We start from the raw sequence: 18416 nt of genomic DNA, 5'->3' as shown, positions 1-18416 counted from the left end.
CTGCCTAGCATTCACAAGTTCAGCCTGGACTACAAAGTATAATCCTGTCCAAAAGAGGGGGAGAAAACCTAAATATACTCTCAATACCTAAATTCATTCTTGGCACAGAATGTATAAGTAAACAGAAGAATAAGAATAGGTGTTCTGAGGTTGGAGATGGCTGAGGGTTAAGAGCACTCACTGACTGCTCTTCCAAAGAACCCTAATTCAATTCTCAGCACTCACATGGTGGCTCCATGTGAGTAACTGTAACCCCAGTTTCAGGGGACATGACACCCTCTTCGGGATTCCATGGGCACCAGGCACTGAAGCAGTACGCACATATTTAGGCAAAAACATCAAAACACATATAAAACCAAAAATTTTGTTTAAAGTATGAATCTAGGCATAGTGGCACACGCAGTCAATCCTAGTAATTGCAAGGCAGAAACAGGCTGATCTCTAAGTTCAAGGCCAATCTTGTTTACAAAGCCAGTTCCAGGCCAGTCAGGGCTACACATTAAGACCTTGTCTCAAAACAGTATGAAAATGTATAGATTGTACCCAGAGCTTTAATACAATGTATGTGACAGAGACAAACACCAAGACAATTTGACTTTGGAAGTTCACTCACACTTTTATCTGTGAAGAAATCTAAACACTACTCATATAAAAGCAAACCAGTAACCTCTAATCTCATTCATGCCAATTATGTCAAAGTGCCCCCCAAAGTCAAGAAGACTATCTTCTCATAACATTTAGAATAAAGCCAGTTTTTTCAGATTCTCCCTTATAAGTACAAAGAAAATAAATCTTAAGAATCTAAAGTTAGCCAGCACTTTCTTTCCTAGCCAAACATCCATGTGTTCTGAGTTCAGCTCTCATCATTTCACTGAAAGGATAAAAGCCATCCACAAACTCAGAACCGAGGGAGCTACAGATTACCCCAACATCTGACTATCCAAATAAAATTCTTCTCTCATCTTGGCCTAGAATTTATTTTCTTAAGAGGGAAATAAATAAAATAAATAAATAAATAAAAATAAAAAAAAAAAAACGGATGGATAACATACACAGCTTTTTTCCTAAGTAAAATGTTGAATCCAAAAAAATCTCCTGTTCAGACCTAGGAAAATAGTGCTGTAACTGTACTCTGCAATAATTTCTCATTAGTCCTCTCAAATGCACAAGCCAGGATCATTGGTACACAGGAATTCCTGTACTTTAACACCAGGACCAGAGGTTAAAGTCACAAGGGATGAACCAGGCATGCTAGAACCAATGTAGATGAAATAGTTAGCTAGGCATGGTGGTGTGCGCCTGTATTTCAGCACTAAGGAGATACAGGCAGGAGGGGGAATCACAGAAAGTTAAGCCACCCTGGTCTATACAGCAACTCACAGACTAAATCTCGACCATTAAAAGTCAACAAATCATAGCCAAATGAAAAAGAAACATAATTCTGAGTACTTAAAGTATCACAGTTCAGTTCTCTGTCCTGGCCATTATCAAAGAAAAGAATAGTCAACTTGTAAATGCATATGTATGCAAGTATGTGTGCAAATATCTACAACTATGTATGTTTGTGTCAACTTTTCTTCAAGAGACTAAAGGACATTATCCACCATCCTAAATTGTTCACACCTGAAATGTGCACAAAGTAATATACACGTGTGCTAAAAGAAATGCAAGAGCTCAACGCATTTTCTTCACAAGAAAAGAAAAGGAGTCTGTAGGATGTCTCATCTTCTCGAAGGCTAAAAACCTCAGCGTTCAACTATCCAGTTATTCCGAAGCTCAACGATGCCTTGGAACTTCCTTTTCCTGTCTAACTTCATAAAATGTCCAAGAGCCGATCACGTGATTTTTCGGAGTTAAAAAGCTGCGAACTTACTACTCACCCGCTTTCAACTAAAGAAAAAATAAGAACTGCTCTACTTCAATGCACAGGCAGAGCCACCCTCCAGGCAGGGACGAACAGCAGACAGGCTTTCTGAGCTAGCTGTGTCCGCCGGTTTCTCAGGCTCCCTCAGTACCAAGGGCAGGGACTTGGGCTAACAAGACCCCGCCCTCCCCCATCGCCAACACGGGGTGGGCGGGAGGTAGCCTGTGGAGTCCGGGTTCCCGCGCGAAGCTCGCACACCAAAGAACTCCCTATTGTGGGTCCTACGGACGGTGACGAGAACCCTACCCGCTCCTGACGCGCGCCGAAGAGCAAACCCAGCGCTCCCTAGGCCCGCAACCGCTTGCCACCGTCGCCTTGCAAGCGACTGCTGTCAGAGAACACTGCACCGGGGAAGCGGGAGGGTGAACCAGCCGGGTGCGGGTCCAAAGAATTCCCGTCGCACGCAACCTTAAGAGACAAGGGTCCTGGAGCTATACCTCGGACACCTCGTCCTCGTCGCTCCCAGAGGCACCACCTCCGCCGCCCGTCCTCAGCACAGCAGCGGCCAACTTGAAATCCAGCGCTGCGTCCCCTCCGCCCGCGCTGCTGCTGCTGCTGCTGCCGCCGCCGCCGCCGCCGCCGCCACCGACTCCCGGCGCGGGCCCAGCCTCCCCAAAGAGCCTCACGGTGCGGATTCCCAGCCCGACCCCTCCCGGCGGAGGCGGCTCCGAGGCCCCAGCTGGGGCGGATCGCGGAGCTACGGAGTCCAAATCCTCCTCAAAGGAGGTGCCGCCGCCCCCGCTGTCCGTCAGCATGGTTCTCACGCGGAGCCGGAGACGCTGCCGAGTCACTCGCGGCCACCGCCGCGGCTGATCCCGGGAAGGTGAGGAGCAGCAGGAGGAAGAAGCGTCTCTTCCCCCCCGTCCCAGCAGCGCCACTAACTTCTCACTGCCTAACCTGCTGCCTCCCGCCCCTTAGACTCATCACTGGTTGCGACTTCCAGGCGCCTGCAAATCATTGGCCGCAGGGATCTGTCGCTCACGCTCTCCGTCACGCGCTGCTAGCTGGCTCGCAGCCCCCAAGCTGCGTTGACCCGCGTAGGCCTAGGCGGTTGTGAACGCCCGCCTCCTGCTTCTCCCGAGCTGACTTCCGGTCTCCTCCTCTAGCTATTGGCCAGCCTCTGTGACTAGCGTAGCGCGACCTTACAGTCTATTCGCTGGCCTGGCGGTCAGTCAAAATGAACACTAGCAATGGGGAATTCCATTGGCGCCAGAGATTGTCGGTCATTTTGTCACGGGACGTCGCGTGGTACAATTGGCCTGTGAGGCTACTGTTCATCCCGCCCCCATCTGAGGTGACGGGAAAAGGGCTGGGGAATTTCCATTTCTCATTAAGAGGAGGGCTGAAGTGAGAACCCCGCAAGAAGGAACAAAATATGAAGTAGACCTAACCCTGCTCTTGGAGAGTCTTGTGCGTCCAAGATGCAAGAGGCGTCGAGGTAGCAAAAGTAGCTCCCACCTGTCGCTCTCCACAGGCGCCGCGGCTATGGCCGGAAGTAGCCGCACGGGGATTGGCGGAAAGAAGCAATCCGTCTCAGCGAAGCCCTCTCTTCCTGCCATTTCCTGGTTGGCAGACCTCGACGTCAGTCACCACATCAGGCTCCGCCTCCGGGACAGGTGAGGCTACTTAACCCGTTTGTCTCCGGCTGTTTGGGAAAAAGTCAAGGACTGGGAGCGGCCACGCTAATCCGGCATCAGGGTAGGGCTGATTCTGTTTGGCGCCTCCCGCCTGTCCGGGCAGAGCGCAGCGCGCGGAGCTTAAGCAACCCCGGGAGCAGCTCCGATGGCGTCTCTGAGGCTTCTCCACCCGCCCGCGCGCCTGGTGCTGGACCGGCGCGCTCTACAGCCTTGGGGCAGGATGGTCCGGTGGGACCGCGTTCTCTCCGGGAAGCCGGCGGGCTGGACAGCGCCATCCCTTGGTCCTGAGAACTGTCCGGCGGAGGAAGACAGAACGGTGCGTGGAATCCGACCGCAGGGCTGGACGCGGCTAAGAGGACGTGCTCGCGGGCTATTTCTGGTCCCGTAGTACCGCCACTTCTCTGTTGAGTGACCTCGGAGCGTTTGATGTTACTCTATGTAAAATGGGAATGTGAGCACCATCCCCACCGGGTGGTTAGTTGATAGCACATGGAGCTTAGCAGAGTGGCCAACTTATAGGGAAGATTCGTTTTTTCTTAGTTAATCCTCCCTCTTCCTTCAGCTCTCTGCCTGTTCTGGGTTCTGCCAGCCAAAACAATTCTAGCTAAATTTCTGACCAAGTAAGCTATCCCCCTCTAATGATTTTCTCCCTTCCTCTCCCTCCCCCCCCCCCCCCATTTTACCAATAAAAATAATTAAAAGTGTTCCGGCTCCTCACTAATTCGTGATTTAAGAAAATCACAAAGGATTTAGTGATGTTTGTATGACAAATGTCCTTTTACCCTGCAAACATATATATAACAGGTAAGAACAAAAGCTTTGTCATTTTTCTGTTTAGAGCCCTTATAAAGAATCATATCTATCTCAATTGTGCAATAGTCAGTACTTCGACTCCATTAAATTGGGTTTTGAAAATTCTATTTTCATGTAATTGGGCTGGAGAGATGATTGTGCCACTAAAGGCCAAGTTCAATCAAAAGACCAAAACTATAGCGATTTGGGGAGAGGGGAGGCTGCTGAGCCAAAAAACTTTTTTAATTGTTAAAATTTCTTAGATTGGTAATTGTTCATTTCATATGCCAAGAAATACAGTGTTTCCTATGATTAAAAAAAGCATATCTAGTTCTTTCTAGATAATAAGTTATAGAAAATGGGAGACATTTTATTTTACATAACTATTTTTATGTAAACAACATATTCAGCTTTTGTGTTGTTTTGTTTGTTTGGTTTTGGTTTCTTTTTTGTTGGTTTTTTTTTTTTTTTTTTTTTTTTGGTTTGGTTTTTGTTTTCTAAAACAGGGATTCTCTGTATAGCTTTGACTGTCCTGGAACTCGTTTTGTAGACCAGGCTGGCCTTGAAATCAGAGATCCACCTGCCTCTGCCTCCCGAGTGCTAGGAAAAAGGTGTGCCCAGCTATCATACACAGTTCTAATTATCCTACATCCTCTGATGTTCTCAAGGCATGTGTGACTAGCTCACAACTCAAACTAAGCAAAGTAAGCAGAAAAGAAAAAGAAAAAAGCTAGCACTGCCCAACCCACTTCAAAGCTGGATTACCCAGAATTGGTTTGGATACATCCTTAGGCAAAAACAGGTATTGACTGGTGCAGCATGACAAAGAAATTGCTTGTCATTGTTACCACAGATACAAAAATAACTTCTGATGCAACTCCCTGAGTAAATACATTAAAGTCTTTAAACAAATGTAATGAATCTGAAAGAGAGGAAACTGAAAAGTGGGTATTTTCATTTCCTTTATCCATTTGAAACGTAGTTCTTGATTCAGTACCTAAGAACTAACCCAGAGCATAGTTAATATGATTGAGCAGTAGCCACTGTTTCCTGAAACATGTCAGTAGTTTATCGTTATGAAACTCTAAATTTCCTAGAGTTTGGTGAGTGCTATGTAGTTCAGAATGATCTATGTAGTTCATATAACTACAGCTCTGTGTTTTTCTTTTTTTTTAATTTATTATTTTGTGTACATAAGTGTTTGCCTGCATGTATTTCTGTGTACCACATGTGTAACCTGGGGCCCACAGAGGCTAAAAGCGGTATGAGCTACCATGTGGATGTTATGAATCAGACCACAGTTCCTCTGCAAGAACAGCCAGTGTTTCAAACCACTGAGCCATCTCTCCCGGCCTCTTATCTACTTATTTATTTACTTACTTGCTTACTTACTTACGCTGTGGGAGTGTGTTTACATGTGCCACGGACACCTCGTGGAGTGGGTTTTCTTTTTTCACCTTTCCATGTTTGCCAAGGATCTAACTTGGGTTTCCCGGCCTATGTGGTAAGCATGTTTACCCAGTGAACCATCTCAACTGCTCCTGGTTTTTATTTTATGAAACAGGGTCTCATATAGCCCAGGATGGCTGCAAACTTTCAATATAGTATAGCTTCTGATCTTGCCATTGCCACCTCCTGTACCTGGCTGGGTTTCTGTTTTGCTTTGGTTTGTTTGTTTTAATTATATAACTCAGGCCTGAAACTCACTATGTATACCAGGCTGGCTCAAACTCAGAGATTCCCCTTGCTTCTGCCTTCCATGTACAGGGAATAAAGGTAGCCTCGTGCCACACCACACCTGTAATTCCACCATTCAGGAAACTTGAGGCAAGGGAATTGAGAATTGAAGGCCAGACTAAGCTATACATCATAACCTTGTATCAGTCAGCCAACATGTGTTAGAAATGAGCACTAGAATAAAAATTGTGCCACGAAAAACCAAGAGGGGTACTTACTGTAGTGCAGTTGTCCTCATTTGTTGTGCTTTGTAGGACCTCACATGGGGCTTCATGTATACTAATCGAGGCCACTACCCCTGAGCTACATCCCCAGCAATATGTTTATAATGTGTTCCCAAGCATGAGGTTCTTTCTTAGCATCTTTTAGACAGGCAGAGAACAGGGGGTGGGGGGTGGGGGCAAGTTCTACAGCTTCCAGGGTTATTGTTTATTTTGTTTGAGGAGGGAGTAGGACTATGTGATCCTGGCTGGCCTAGAACTCACTAAGACCCACCAACCTTTGCCTCCCGAGTGTTAGGATGGAATACGTCACCATCCACAGAAATGAATCTTGAAACTTAAGAGAGGTTTGTTCCTCATAATATGAGGGGGTTTTTTAATGTTTATTTGTATTAAATTTAATTATGTATCTGTGTATAGCTGTGTGCATTTCTGAGCAGGTGATCTCAGAGAAGTTAGATCCCCTGGAGTTAACAGGCGCTTGTAAACTGCTCAGCCTTGGTGCTGGGATCCAAACTCTGGCCCTCTTCGTTTAACCCCTGAGCCATCTCTTAGGTCCTAACAGGTGGTAGTGGTGGTGGTGATTGTTGTTGTTGTTGTTATGAAGAATTTTCTCTTCCAAACTCTCAAATTGAACAAATTCTCTCCCAACTTAAGAGTTTCTCACATTTGAAGAAAAAATTACAGAGGTCAGCATGTCAGAAAGTAATGGATGAGCCTTGCCCTCAGAGAGCCACCTTCTTGATGCCAGTATCTCCCCTACCAGCTATGTATATGATTTTGACACACAAAATCATGAATACAAATACTATGACCACATATTGTTTTTTTTAAGATTTATTTTTATTGTGGTTAGTTCTGTGCATATGGGGGTGAGGCATGTGCACATCAGTGGGCGCACTTACAGAGACCAGAGATGGCAGATCTCCCTGGAGCTACAGCCTTCCTCTGTGAGTCCCGAGAACTGAACTCAGGCCCTCAGGAAGAGCAGCAACTGCTCTTAACCACTTAGCCATCTCTCCACTTCGTACATGTAGTTCTTGGATGTGGAACCTGGATTTTCTCAAAACAATTAATTTCTGCATACCAATCTTTCAGTTCACCCCACCTATAAAACAAAAAGAGGAGAAGTAAACCAATAAATTTGTTTCACTTTGATGCTGTTATTAACCCTTTATAATTCTATTCTGAAGGTGAACTGGGGAGGATGGCTCAGTTGGTAAAGTATTTGCTTGCACAAGCACGAAGACCTGAGTTCAGATTGATTATTAAAAAGCAGGTATTGGGGCTGGAGAAATGGTTTAGTGGTTAAGAGCTTTTGTTGTTGCTGGAGAGATGGGTCAGCAGTTAAGAGCACTTGTTGCTCTTGTAGAAGACTTGGGTTTGACTCCCAGGACCCACATGGCAGTCTACAGTCATCTAAAGATGACATGTAGGCATGTCAGGCATGGTGGCATATGCCTTTAGTCCCAGCATGTCTTTTGTCCCAGCATGTCTTTTTTCTGAGTTCAATGCCAGTCTTGTCTTCAGAGCAAGTTCCAAAACAGCCAGGGCTACTCAGAGAAACCCTGTCTTGAAAAAAAGTAAACAAAAACCAAACAAACAAGACAAGCAAACAAAAACAACTCAGCCATCCATAAGCTATGCCTCAGGTTCAGGGGATCTGACCACCTTTTGACCTCGAGCAGCAGGCACACATGCAGTCATGGACACGCATACATATAGGCAAAGTACTCATGAAAGGAAACAAACCAAAATAGTTTTAGGCCAGGCATGGTGGTGCATATCTTTAATCCCAGAACTTAGAAGGCAGAGACAGGCAGATCTCTAAGAGTTACAGGCTACCCTGGTCTGCATAATGAGTTTCAGGACAGCCAAGAGGGAGGGGAGAGAGGCGGGGCAGAAAGAGTGCTTTTGTGGCTCTTACAGAGGACCTGAGTTTGGTTCTTGGCACCCATATCATGGAGCTGCCTACTGTCTATAACTCCAGATCCAGGGGATCCTATACTTTTCTCTAGCCTATTTGGACACCTGTATACAAATTGATATATACATAAGAAAAAAATTAAAGATGGGGGAATGAAGAGATGGCCCTGTGGTTAAGAGTATGTATCGCTCTTATAAGGAGTGAAGTTGAGTCTCTAGCACCATGTTGAACACCTCACAACTTCCTTTAACTCAGGCTTCAAGGGGTCTGATTCTCTCTCCTGGCCTTTACATTGCATTGCATTCAAATGTGCATACCCATATGCAGACACACACACACACACACACACACACATAATTAAAAATCAAATCTTTTTTTTTTTTTTTAAAGCCAACTATATGTGTGTCTGTAACCCCAGTGCTAGGCGGGAGTGGAAGGTAAGGGTCAGCCCAAAGACAGAATTGCTTGCCAGCCATTCTAGTTAAAATGACAAACTCCAGCCAGGCGTGGTGGCGCACGCCTTTAGTCCCTGCATTCAGGAGGCAGAGGCAGGCGGATTTCTGAGTTTGAGGCCAGCCTGGTCTACAAAGTGAGTTCCAGGACAGCCAGGGCTACACAGAGAAACCCTGTCTCGGAAGAAGAAAAAAAATGACAAAGTCCATGTGTATATAAACCACACATACACACATATAGCACACACAAAAAGGTGGGCAGTGCCTGAAGAGAGACAAACCCAAGGTTGATGTCTGGCCCCTCTGCACATACATACTCAGACAACATGATACAAACACACACACACACACACACACACACACACACACACACACGTGAGAGCACTTGTGCTTGCAAAACTAATTAAGAGCTAGCAAGGTGTCTCAGCCGGTAAAGACACTTGCCACAAGATGGATGGCCTGAGTGATTCCAGGAGCCTTTCTGGTAGGGGGAGAGAACTGACTCACTAGCTGCCCTCTGACCTCACACATTCACCATGCTGTTTGTGACCACACACATACACAGATGCACATGCACACAGATTTCCTATTTATTATTTGTGTGTGTGTGCATGTGCATATGTGTGCAACCTCAGACGCTTGAAGATGTTAGATCCCCGCATAAAGACAGTTTTGAGCTGCCTGTCATGATGGTGCTGGGAAACAAACTTGGATCCTCTGAAAGAGCAGTGAGTACTTTTAACCACTGAGGCATCTCCCCAGCTCCCCATCACCATCTTTTTTTTTTTTTTTTTTTAAATGAAGTCCAGCATGGTGGTACTTACCTGTAATCTCAGCGCTTGGGAGGCAAAGACAGGTGAATCAAGAGGTCAGGGCAAACTTGGCAAGCAAGTTCAAGGCTACCCTAGACTACAAAAGACCATGAGTGAAAAGGACAAAAAGAAACAAATGAGTTAAGGAAGCAGAGTGTGGTGGTACACTCTTGTAATCTCCAAACTGGAGGGGTCTAGGAAGGAGAATCACTGGGTCTTGAGGTCTACCTGGGCTACATAGTTTCAGACCACCTCAGGCTCTCAGGTGAGCCTCTACATGGTGGCACTATAGTTCCAATCCCACTACCACTTATTTAAGGCAGCTACTCAGCACACCAAGTTCCAGGGCAGCCAAGAATGAGTAAGATCTTTAAAAAAAAAAAAAATTGAGTATAGTTGTACACACTTTAATCCTAATACCGAGGCTACAAAGTGAATTTGAGGCCAGCCTAGGCTACTTAAGTCCCTATCTCAAACAAAAACAAAATTCTATGTATGCCATACAGAAGTAGGTTATGGCTTTATGAATGATAAGTATTTAGTTCTGTTTAAATTGTGTGCATGCTTATATTTTTCAAACCTACTTTAAGAAGGGTTCTTATATGCTTCAATCTCCCTATAGCCCACTGACGGAAGGGAGGGGAGGAAGATGGCTAACAGGACAAGGAGGACATAGACCTTTTTAGAAGTAGTTCTTTGGGGCGATTCCAATCATTGTTAGCAGTACTGTCCACTAGCAAAACACCAAACACAAATGAAGAACTAGTCAAATTAGATGCTTGGCAGTGAGTGTTAGGGAAAGTATGCTGAGTTGGTTTTTAGTTAGTTTTTGGGCTTTTCGAGACAGGGTTTCTCAGGGTATAGCTCTGGCTGTCCTGGAACTTGCTCTGTAAACCAGGCTGGTCTTGAACTCAGAAATCTGCCTGCCTCTGCCTGCCAAGTGCTGGGATTAAAGGCATGCGCCATCACTGCCCGACTTTTTTTTTTTTTTTTTTTTTTTTTGAGACAGGGCCACTCTAGTATCCCTGACTGGCCTGGAACTCACTATGTAAATCAGACTGGCCCCAAATTCTCAGAGGTCTAACTGCCTCTGCCTCTCAAGTGCTGGTGTCAAGGGCCTGGCTTTTGTTTTTGAGACAGTGTCTCCTTTTCTCTAGATTGGCCTCAAACTCAACATATAGCTGAGGCTGGCCTTGAACTCATGAACTTCCTGCCTCCACTTCCCAAGTACAAAAAAAAACCAAAAAACAAAACAAAACAAAAAAGACAAACCGGTATTCACAATCACACCCAGCTCTATTGTTGTGTATATGATGTGAGGGGGACAATTTGTGGTAAGTGCTTTAACCCACTGAGCCATCTTGTCTCTCTAACACTTCCCTGTTTAATACAGTAGCTGGAAGGCTGGGCATTAGTGTCACTATCTCCTGGGAACATCTCTACGATAACATTCAGGCTCTAGCCTGTCGAATTGTTTTCTGTGAGAATTAGAAGCACTTACCAAAGTGGGGAAGGAGAAGGCACAGGACTCCAATTCCAGGACCAATTTTAACTTGCAGGTGCGGCCTGAGTCACTCTGCAGGCTAAGCTCTGAAACTCTTATGGAGTGTTTGAACTTAGCTCAATTTGCCACACCCCTCACTCCTCAAGGCAGGCTCATAAATCAGGAGATGCAAGGCGTTCACCTGCAGGGCAAGGTGACAGTGCCACCTACCAGGTGTTCTTCCTTAAAGAACTGGCATGGTATCTACAGTGGCCCCAAAAGCACATGTATAGAAAGCCTGGTTGAGCCTTGCGTCTGATAGGAGCTCCAGAAAAGAAAAATGGTCAGGGCTCTATCTGTAACTTTTCACCTAGAAGACCTGCGTTGTCAATGCTAGTAGCACTGGAGGAGAAAAAAAAAAAAAACAATATTGAACTTTATCAGAGATTTAGATACAAAAGTTTGTCGGCTAAAGAGAATTACGTCACCATTACAGTGGTATACAGAACACATGTCTGAGAAGTGGGTGAGCTTGTCAGTGACCTCTCTAACCCTCTGTTCAGAAGTTGGCAGTTTTAAGTAAGATTGATCCATACTGAAGAGTCCAAAGAAAATAGCAATACTGTCCTATGCACCCAGCATTTCATGTGAATATACGGATTTCTGGAGAATGACAAAAGAACTCAGAAACATTTAAAACAAAACTGGTTAGGCCACTACTTAGAGCCTTGTAATCACATGTCCAATAATTGGCCTTGTAAGTTCTCTGGTGCATTCCCACGTGCCACCAGCAATAGAGCAGACAGGTAGAACCTTTAGTAAGATCATCTAGAGAGAGACAGAGAGAGAGAGAGAGAGCACAGGTGTGCCTATGGAAGTCAGTTCTCTTTCTTCTGTGGTGCTGAGGCAGTCTATGCCATGGGATTACAGATAATTGCTACTGCATCCACCTTTTTATTATTCTTTTTAATGTAGGTTGAACTCAGGATTTCAGGCTTGCACAGTGGCTGACCTATCTCACTGACCCATGTTTGTGAGCTTTTTTGTTGTGGCAGTGGTGGGTTGTTTGTTTGTTTTTTAGATCTATTTTTATTTTATAAGTGTAGGTGTTTTGCCTGTATGTAAATCTGTGTACCACGTGCATGCAGTTGCCCATAGAGGCAAGAAGAGGGCATCAAATCCCCTGAAACAAAAGTTATAAATGTGATCTACTGTGTGGGTGCTGGGGAATCAAACCTGAATCCTTTGGAAGGACAACTAGTGCTCTTACAACAACACACACATCAATCATCTCTCTAGCCATCCCCCAGATCATATAGATCATATATATAGAGACCTTTCCATTAGCAAGCCTATTCAAATTATGGGAAGAGGTGATGCAAAAATATATATGAGCCAAGGTGTCTGTGTTTGTGTGTGTGTATACATAATATTCATTAAATTCACTCATTCATCAGTGAGGAAATGGAAAATAAGTGATGATACAACTAGAAATCACCTGATTCTATATATACTTGTCTAAAACATAAAGAAGAAATCACTAAGAAAATCCACCCTATGCTTCTGGAAGAGTCTGTGACCCAGGCTATACTAGAAGTTCCTATCTACCACCTCCCGCTTCAGTTTTCTAAAAGACAACACTTTACCTTTATATGTAAGTATTTTAATTTATTTATAAAACATGTTGCAGTTTAATAGTAATCTCTAAAGTCACCCAGGTCATCACCCCAAAATATGGAGCAGGGGGATTGCAGAGGTGGTTCAGTGATGAGGAGCATGCCCTGTGGCTCTCTCAAAAGACCCAATTTCAGTTTCTAGCACCCCACATTAAGCAGCTCACAACCACATGTAACACTATTTCCAGGGTCTCTGATTCTCTCTCTCTCTCCCTCTCTCTCTCTCTCCTTGCCTGGCCTCCAAGGGCACTTGCATGTTACATAATAACAAACATAAATAAAGAATTAAAATCTTTAAAAACTATGACGGGCAGTGATGATGCATGCCTTTAATCCCAGCACTTAGAGGTAGAGGCAGGTAGATCTCTGAGTTCAAGGCCAATCTGGTCTACTAATGAATTCAAAGTTAGCCAGGGCTACACAGAGAAACCCTCTGTAGTGATTTGAATATGTTTGGCCTGGGAAGTGGCACTATTTGCCCGTGTGGCCTTGGAGTAGGTGTGTCACTGTTGGTATGGGCTTTAAGACCCTCTTCCTAGCTGCCTAAAAGCTATTCTTCTAGCGGCCTTCAGATGAAGATGTAGAACTCTCAGCTCTGCCTGCACCAAGCCTGCCTGGATGCTGCTGTTTTTGATGATAATGGACTGAACCTTTGAACCTGTAAGGCTGCCCCAATTCAATGCTGTCTTTGTAAGAGTTGCCTTGGTAATGGTGTCTGTTCACAGCAGTAGAACCCTAACTAAGACACCCTCTCTTAAAAAAAAACAAACAACAATAACAATAATAACAACAACAACAACAAAAGTGCGGCTCTGGCTAGCCTGGAACTCACTGTATCATGGATGTCCTTGAACTCCTGATCCTCCTAACTTTAACTCCTATTTCTACCACTTCCCATTTTATGTGGTGCTGGGATCAAACCCAGGACTTTGTATATGCTAAGCAAGCACTAAGTATATACATCCCTAGCCCCCTAATTTTCTTTGCAATATTGGAAATGATCCTTAGAGCACCAAGTATGGAAAGCAAGCACTGGACCATCGAGCTACACCCTAAACCTAAAGGAACCTCACATAGCTGCCCAGATGGTCTTAAAAGTGACATCTTCCTGCCTCAACCCCTAGAGTAGCTGAGGAATGACAGGCACACACCACCAGACACCTGGCAGTAATCCTACTGCCTCTTCTGTAACAACTCCTAGCCTGCTGTTAGTTCCTTTGTTACAGAATCTCACTCTATAGCCTGGGCACACTTGGGACTCGATGTGTGACTCTAGCTGGCCTCAAACAAGCAACAATCCTCCTACCTCAGCCTTTCAAGTGCTGGGTTTACAAGCATGAGCCACGTGCCCAACTCTCAAATCTACAAAATACACTTTACTTAGAAAAATGGGAACTTAGGGAAGAAATATTTGACATGGTTTAACATAAGCACACAGTTTTATCACCACAATGCTCAAAAGTATGAGCTGTATATGTCCAGAATTTTGAAGGCCTTTGAGGGAGCCCATGAAGTAATGAGGCCAGGCATGGTGCCACACACCTGTAATCCCAACACTTGGGAAACTAAAGGAGGCTAGTCTTTTTTTTTTTTCAACATGAGGTACATGTTGAAACCTTGGCACAAGGCAGAGGAGGAGGAAGAGAAAGAAGAAAGGAAGGAAGAGAGGAAGTGGGGACGAAGGGAGGGAAGGAAGGAAAGGAAGAGGGGGAGGGAGGGAAGGAAGGAAGGAAGGAAGGAAGAAAGAAAGAAAGAAAGAAAGAAAGAAAGAAAGAAAGAAAGAAAGAGAGAAAGAGAGAGAGGAAGAAAGAAAAGAAGGGAGAGAGAGAAAAAGGAGACATTTATTCAAAGAAGATACATAAATGGCCTAGAAGCATAAAAGATCTTCATCATTATTAAGTATCATGAAAATTAAAATAAAAACCACAATGAGATATCACTTAAGCTCACTAACAATAACAAAAAAGGACAGATAATAACTGTCTACCACTGAGGGAAGTCAGGGCTGGGACTGAAAGTGGGAACTGGAAAGCGAGAGCTGCCACACCACAGCAGAGGAGTGCTGCCTACCACAGCAGAGGAGTGCTGCCTACCACAGCAGAGGAGTGCTGCCTACCACAGCAGAGGAGTGCTGCCTACCGGCTTGCTCCCCCTCATGAGTCAGCCTGCTTTATCACACTTCACAGAACTGCTCAGGGGCAGCAGCAGCCACAGTGACATCAAGCATTAAGACAAAACTCCCTGGGGGCTGGCTCAGTGGGTAAGAGCACTGACTGCTCTTCAGAAGGTCCTGAGTTCAAATCCCAGCAACCATAAGGTAGCTCACAACCACCTGTAGCAAGATCTGACACACTGTCTGAAGACAGCTACAGTGTACTTATTTATAATAATAAATAAATATTTGGGCCTGAATGAGTGGGGCTGACCAGAGCAAGCAGAGGTCCTAAATTCAATACCTAACAATCACATGAAGGTTCACAACCATCTGTACAGCTACAGTGTACTCATATACAAGAAAGAAAGAAAGAAAGAAAGAAAGAAAGAAAGAAAGAAAGAAAGAAAGAAAGAAAGAAAGAAAGAAAGGAAGGAAGGAAGGAAGGGAAAGGAAAAGGAAAAGGAAAAGGAAAAGGAAAAGGAAAAGGAAAAGGAAAAGGAAAAGGAAAAGGAAACCACAGACTTACCAACAACAGGCCAATCTTACTCAGGGATTTTTTTTTTTTTTCAATTAAGATTCCCTCTTCCAAGCCAGTGTGATGGCACACAGCTTTAATCGCAGCACTCAGAGGCAGAGGCAGAGGCAGGTGGATCTGAGTTTGAGGCCAGCCTGGTCTAAGCACCAGGACAGCCAGGGCTATCAGATATGTCTAAGTGTGTATCAAGTTGATAAAAACAAAAAACAACCAACACATTCAAGTATTGCAAAGAAAAAAATGTTAAGTGTCAAGAAGCATGAGGCACTAGACAAAAGGACAGAAAAACACAAAACTAAGAATTCAGAACCACAGAAGAGGCCAGGCGTTCACATGGCAACCTGGATTTTAATGCCCACAAAGTTTCTGAACCATTATTCCACAGGTGCAGACTGGAGACAGAAGTCTTAAATGGCTGATATGAAGGGTTGGGAGGCCCTAATAACTCTATATACAGCTGCAGGTCTTTCATCTGAAGGTTTCAAACAATGTTATAGGCATTAATTAATTTTTGCAGCACACAAGACTAAAATTCCATGCTCTTGGCCCTGTTTTATTGACAGAAAATGGTAGCCTCTGTTGTACAATCATCTGGCATGATTGAATGATGAATGATGTGGGCAGTGGAGGGCATCCTGGGTGTGTGAAGTGCTAAGTGAATGTGTGTGTGTTGACATGGTCCCAGTCTCAAACTCAGAGGGAAATAGCAAAGCCTCTCCCTGCCCTGCTGGGGTGAGGCCCAGAGAAATGCCTTCCTAGTGGACCCAAGCTTAGACAGACAGTGTGTGCAGAAAATGTCCGTCGTAGCTTTCTCCTCCCAGATATTTTATGGCGTGAAGACTGTTCCCCTACCAAGTCTGCTCCTATGAAGATAAATCCATCTCCTAGATCCATCTGTATTCCATAAACATTCACCTCCTTCTTGTTTATCTATAGGGAATAACCCTGCTCACGTTCAATTCTGTATAAGAAACACACTGAGCCTCTGGGATGCCACAGTTTCTCCCTCAAGGAGCCCAGCCCACCCAAACCCATCTTTTCTGTTGTGTCCTGTCTGTGTCTGTCTTTTCTTCATACCCTAGCTGCCCCTAGTCAGACTGTTCCATCCCTGGAGCTGTGCAGTATTGTACTGGCTGGTTTTGTGTGTCAACTTGGCACAAGCTGGAATTATCATAGAGAAAGGAACCTCCCTTGAGGAAATGCCTCCATGAGATCCAGCTGTAAGGCATTTTCTTAATCAGTGATCAAGGGTGGGAGGGCCCATTGTGGGTGGTGCCATCCCTGAGCTGGTAATTTGGGGTTCTATAAAAAAGCAAGCTGTAGCCCGGTATGGTGGCGTACGCCTTTAATCCCGGCACTCGGGAGGCAGAGGCAGGCGGATTTCTGAGTTTGAGGACAGCCTGGTCTACAAAAGTGAGTTCCAGGACAGCCAGGGCTATACAGAGAAACCCTGTCTCGAAAGCCAAAAAAAAAAAAAAAAAAAAAAAAGCAGGCTGAGCAAGCCAGGGGAAGCAAGCCAGTAAAGAACATCCCTCCATGGCTCTGCATCAGCTCCTGCTTCCTGACCTGCTTGAGTTCCAGTCCTGACTTCCTTTGGTGATGAACAGCAATGTGGAAGTGTAAGCCGAATAAACCCTTTCCTCCCCAACTTGCTTCTTGGTCATGATGTTTGTGCAGGAATAGAAACCCTGACTAAGATAAGTATGAACTGACCTCAAATATCTTCCTCCTCAAACAATGAGTGTGTGTGTGTGTGTGTGTGTGTGTGTGTGTGTGTGTGTGTATACATGTATGTGTACAAACACCTTAGTGCATATGTGGGTTGGGGTTTTTTTGTTTTGTTTTGTTTTTTAGGTTTTTTTGAGACAGGGTTTCTCTGTGTAGTCCTGTCTGTCCTCTGTAGACCAGGATGTCTTTGAACTCAGAAATCTGCCAGCCTCTGCCTCCCATGGTGACATACCACGTGGTGGCCTTTAATCCCAGCACTCGGGAGGCAGAGGCAGGTGGATTTCTGAGTTCGAGGACAGCCTGGTCTACAGAGTGAGTTCCAGGACAGCCAGGGCTACACAGAGAAACCCTGTCTGGAAAACAAAAAACAAAGAAGCAAACAAACACTTTTCAGAGGCTAGAGAGGAGGTTGGAGAAGTGGCTTGGCAGTTAACCATGTGACTTGGAGGGACCCACTGTTTGTTGGCAAGCAGCTACCTGCTTAGCTCACTCGCCTGGCCTGGTTTTGGTTTTGGTGGTTTTTTGTTGTTGTTGTTGTTGTTGTTTTGTTTGTTTTTGTTTTTTGGTTTTGGTTTTGGTTTTTTTGAGACAGGGTTTCTCTGTGCAGTCCTGGCTGTCCTGGAACTCACTCTGTAGACCAGGCTGGCCTTGAACTCAGAAATCCACCTGCCTCAGCCTCCAAGTGCTGGGATTATAGGCATGCGCCACCACTGCCCGGCTAAAAAAATAGTTTGTTTGTTTGTTTGTTTGTTTGTTTGTTTGTTTGTTTGTTTTTCGAGACAGGGTTTCTCTGTATAGCCCTGGCTGTCCTGGAACTCACTCTGTAGACCAGGCTGGCCTCGAACTCAGAAATCTGCCTGTCTCTGCCTCCCAAGTGCTGGGGTTAAAGGCATGCGCCACCATGCCCGGTAGTTTACCATATCTTACTTCAGGAAGATTTGTATCTTGGGAATTATTTATCCAACCATCTTTCTTTCCATGAAAGAAAGCCAAGACTCTTTATCAAGAACCCTTCATCAAGAACACCCACGAAGTCAGTGACAGCACCAGAATGAGAACCAGGTCTTTGAACTCTAGGGCACATGTCCAGGGCGGCTCCTTATACAGGGCATTCCTTTCCCAAGACCTGGCTAGAAGACCAAAGACCGCCCTGGGTTCCTAGACAGCTCCTTCACCAACCTGCCATACTCTGAGCACCCAGGCTCAGAGGCTGAAAGTGAGGTTCAGGGAGCAGGTACAATGGTTCCAGCCCGTTTTCAGTTTTTGGATCAGGGTCTTTTTGGCCCAAGCTAGTCTCAAACTCACTATATAGTTGAACTCCTAATTCTCCTGTCACT

At 45.0% G+C, this 18416-nt stretch overlaps 2 protein-coding genes across 2 annotated transcripts in view; both read right to left on the bottom strand.

The window, feature by feature from the left end:
• Ankhd1 (ankyrin repeat and KH domain containing 1) overlaps window positions 1-2814 on the bottom strand; it is a 98306-nt gene extending 95492 nt beyond the window's left edge. The window contains exon 1 of the mRNA NM_175375.3: window positions 2362-2814. Coding sequence (NP_780584.2) covers window positions 2362-2679 — 318 coding nt within the window. The 5' untranslated portion in view covers window positions 2680-2814. The remainder of the gene's footprint in view (window positions 1-2361) is intronic.
• A 4330-nt stretch (window positions 2815-7144) lies between these two features.
• Slc4a9 (solute carrier family 4, sodium bicarbonate cotransporter, member 9) overlaps window positions 7145-18416 on the bottom strand; it is a 28207-nt gene continuing 16935 nt past the window's right edge. Inside the window, exon 20 of the mRNA NM_001271547.1 lies at window positions 7145-7419. The gene's annotated coding sequence lies outside the window, so the exon portion shown is untranslated. The remainder of the gene's footprint in view (window positions 7420-18416) is intronic.

This window comes from Mus musculus, chromosome 18 (genome assembly GCF_000001635.26).
Source record: "Mus musculus strain C57BL/6J chromosome 18, GRCm38.p6 C57BL/6J".
In the NCBI taxonomy this organism is placed as follows: domain Eukaryota; kingdom Metazoa; phylum Chordata; class Mammalia; order Rodentia; family Muridae; genus Mus; species Mus musculus.
This window is presented reverse-complemented; position numbering and strand designations above follow the sequence as displayed.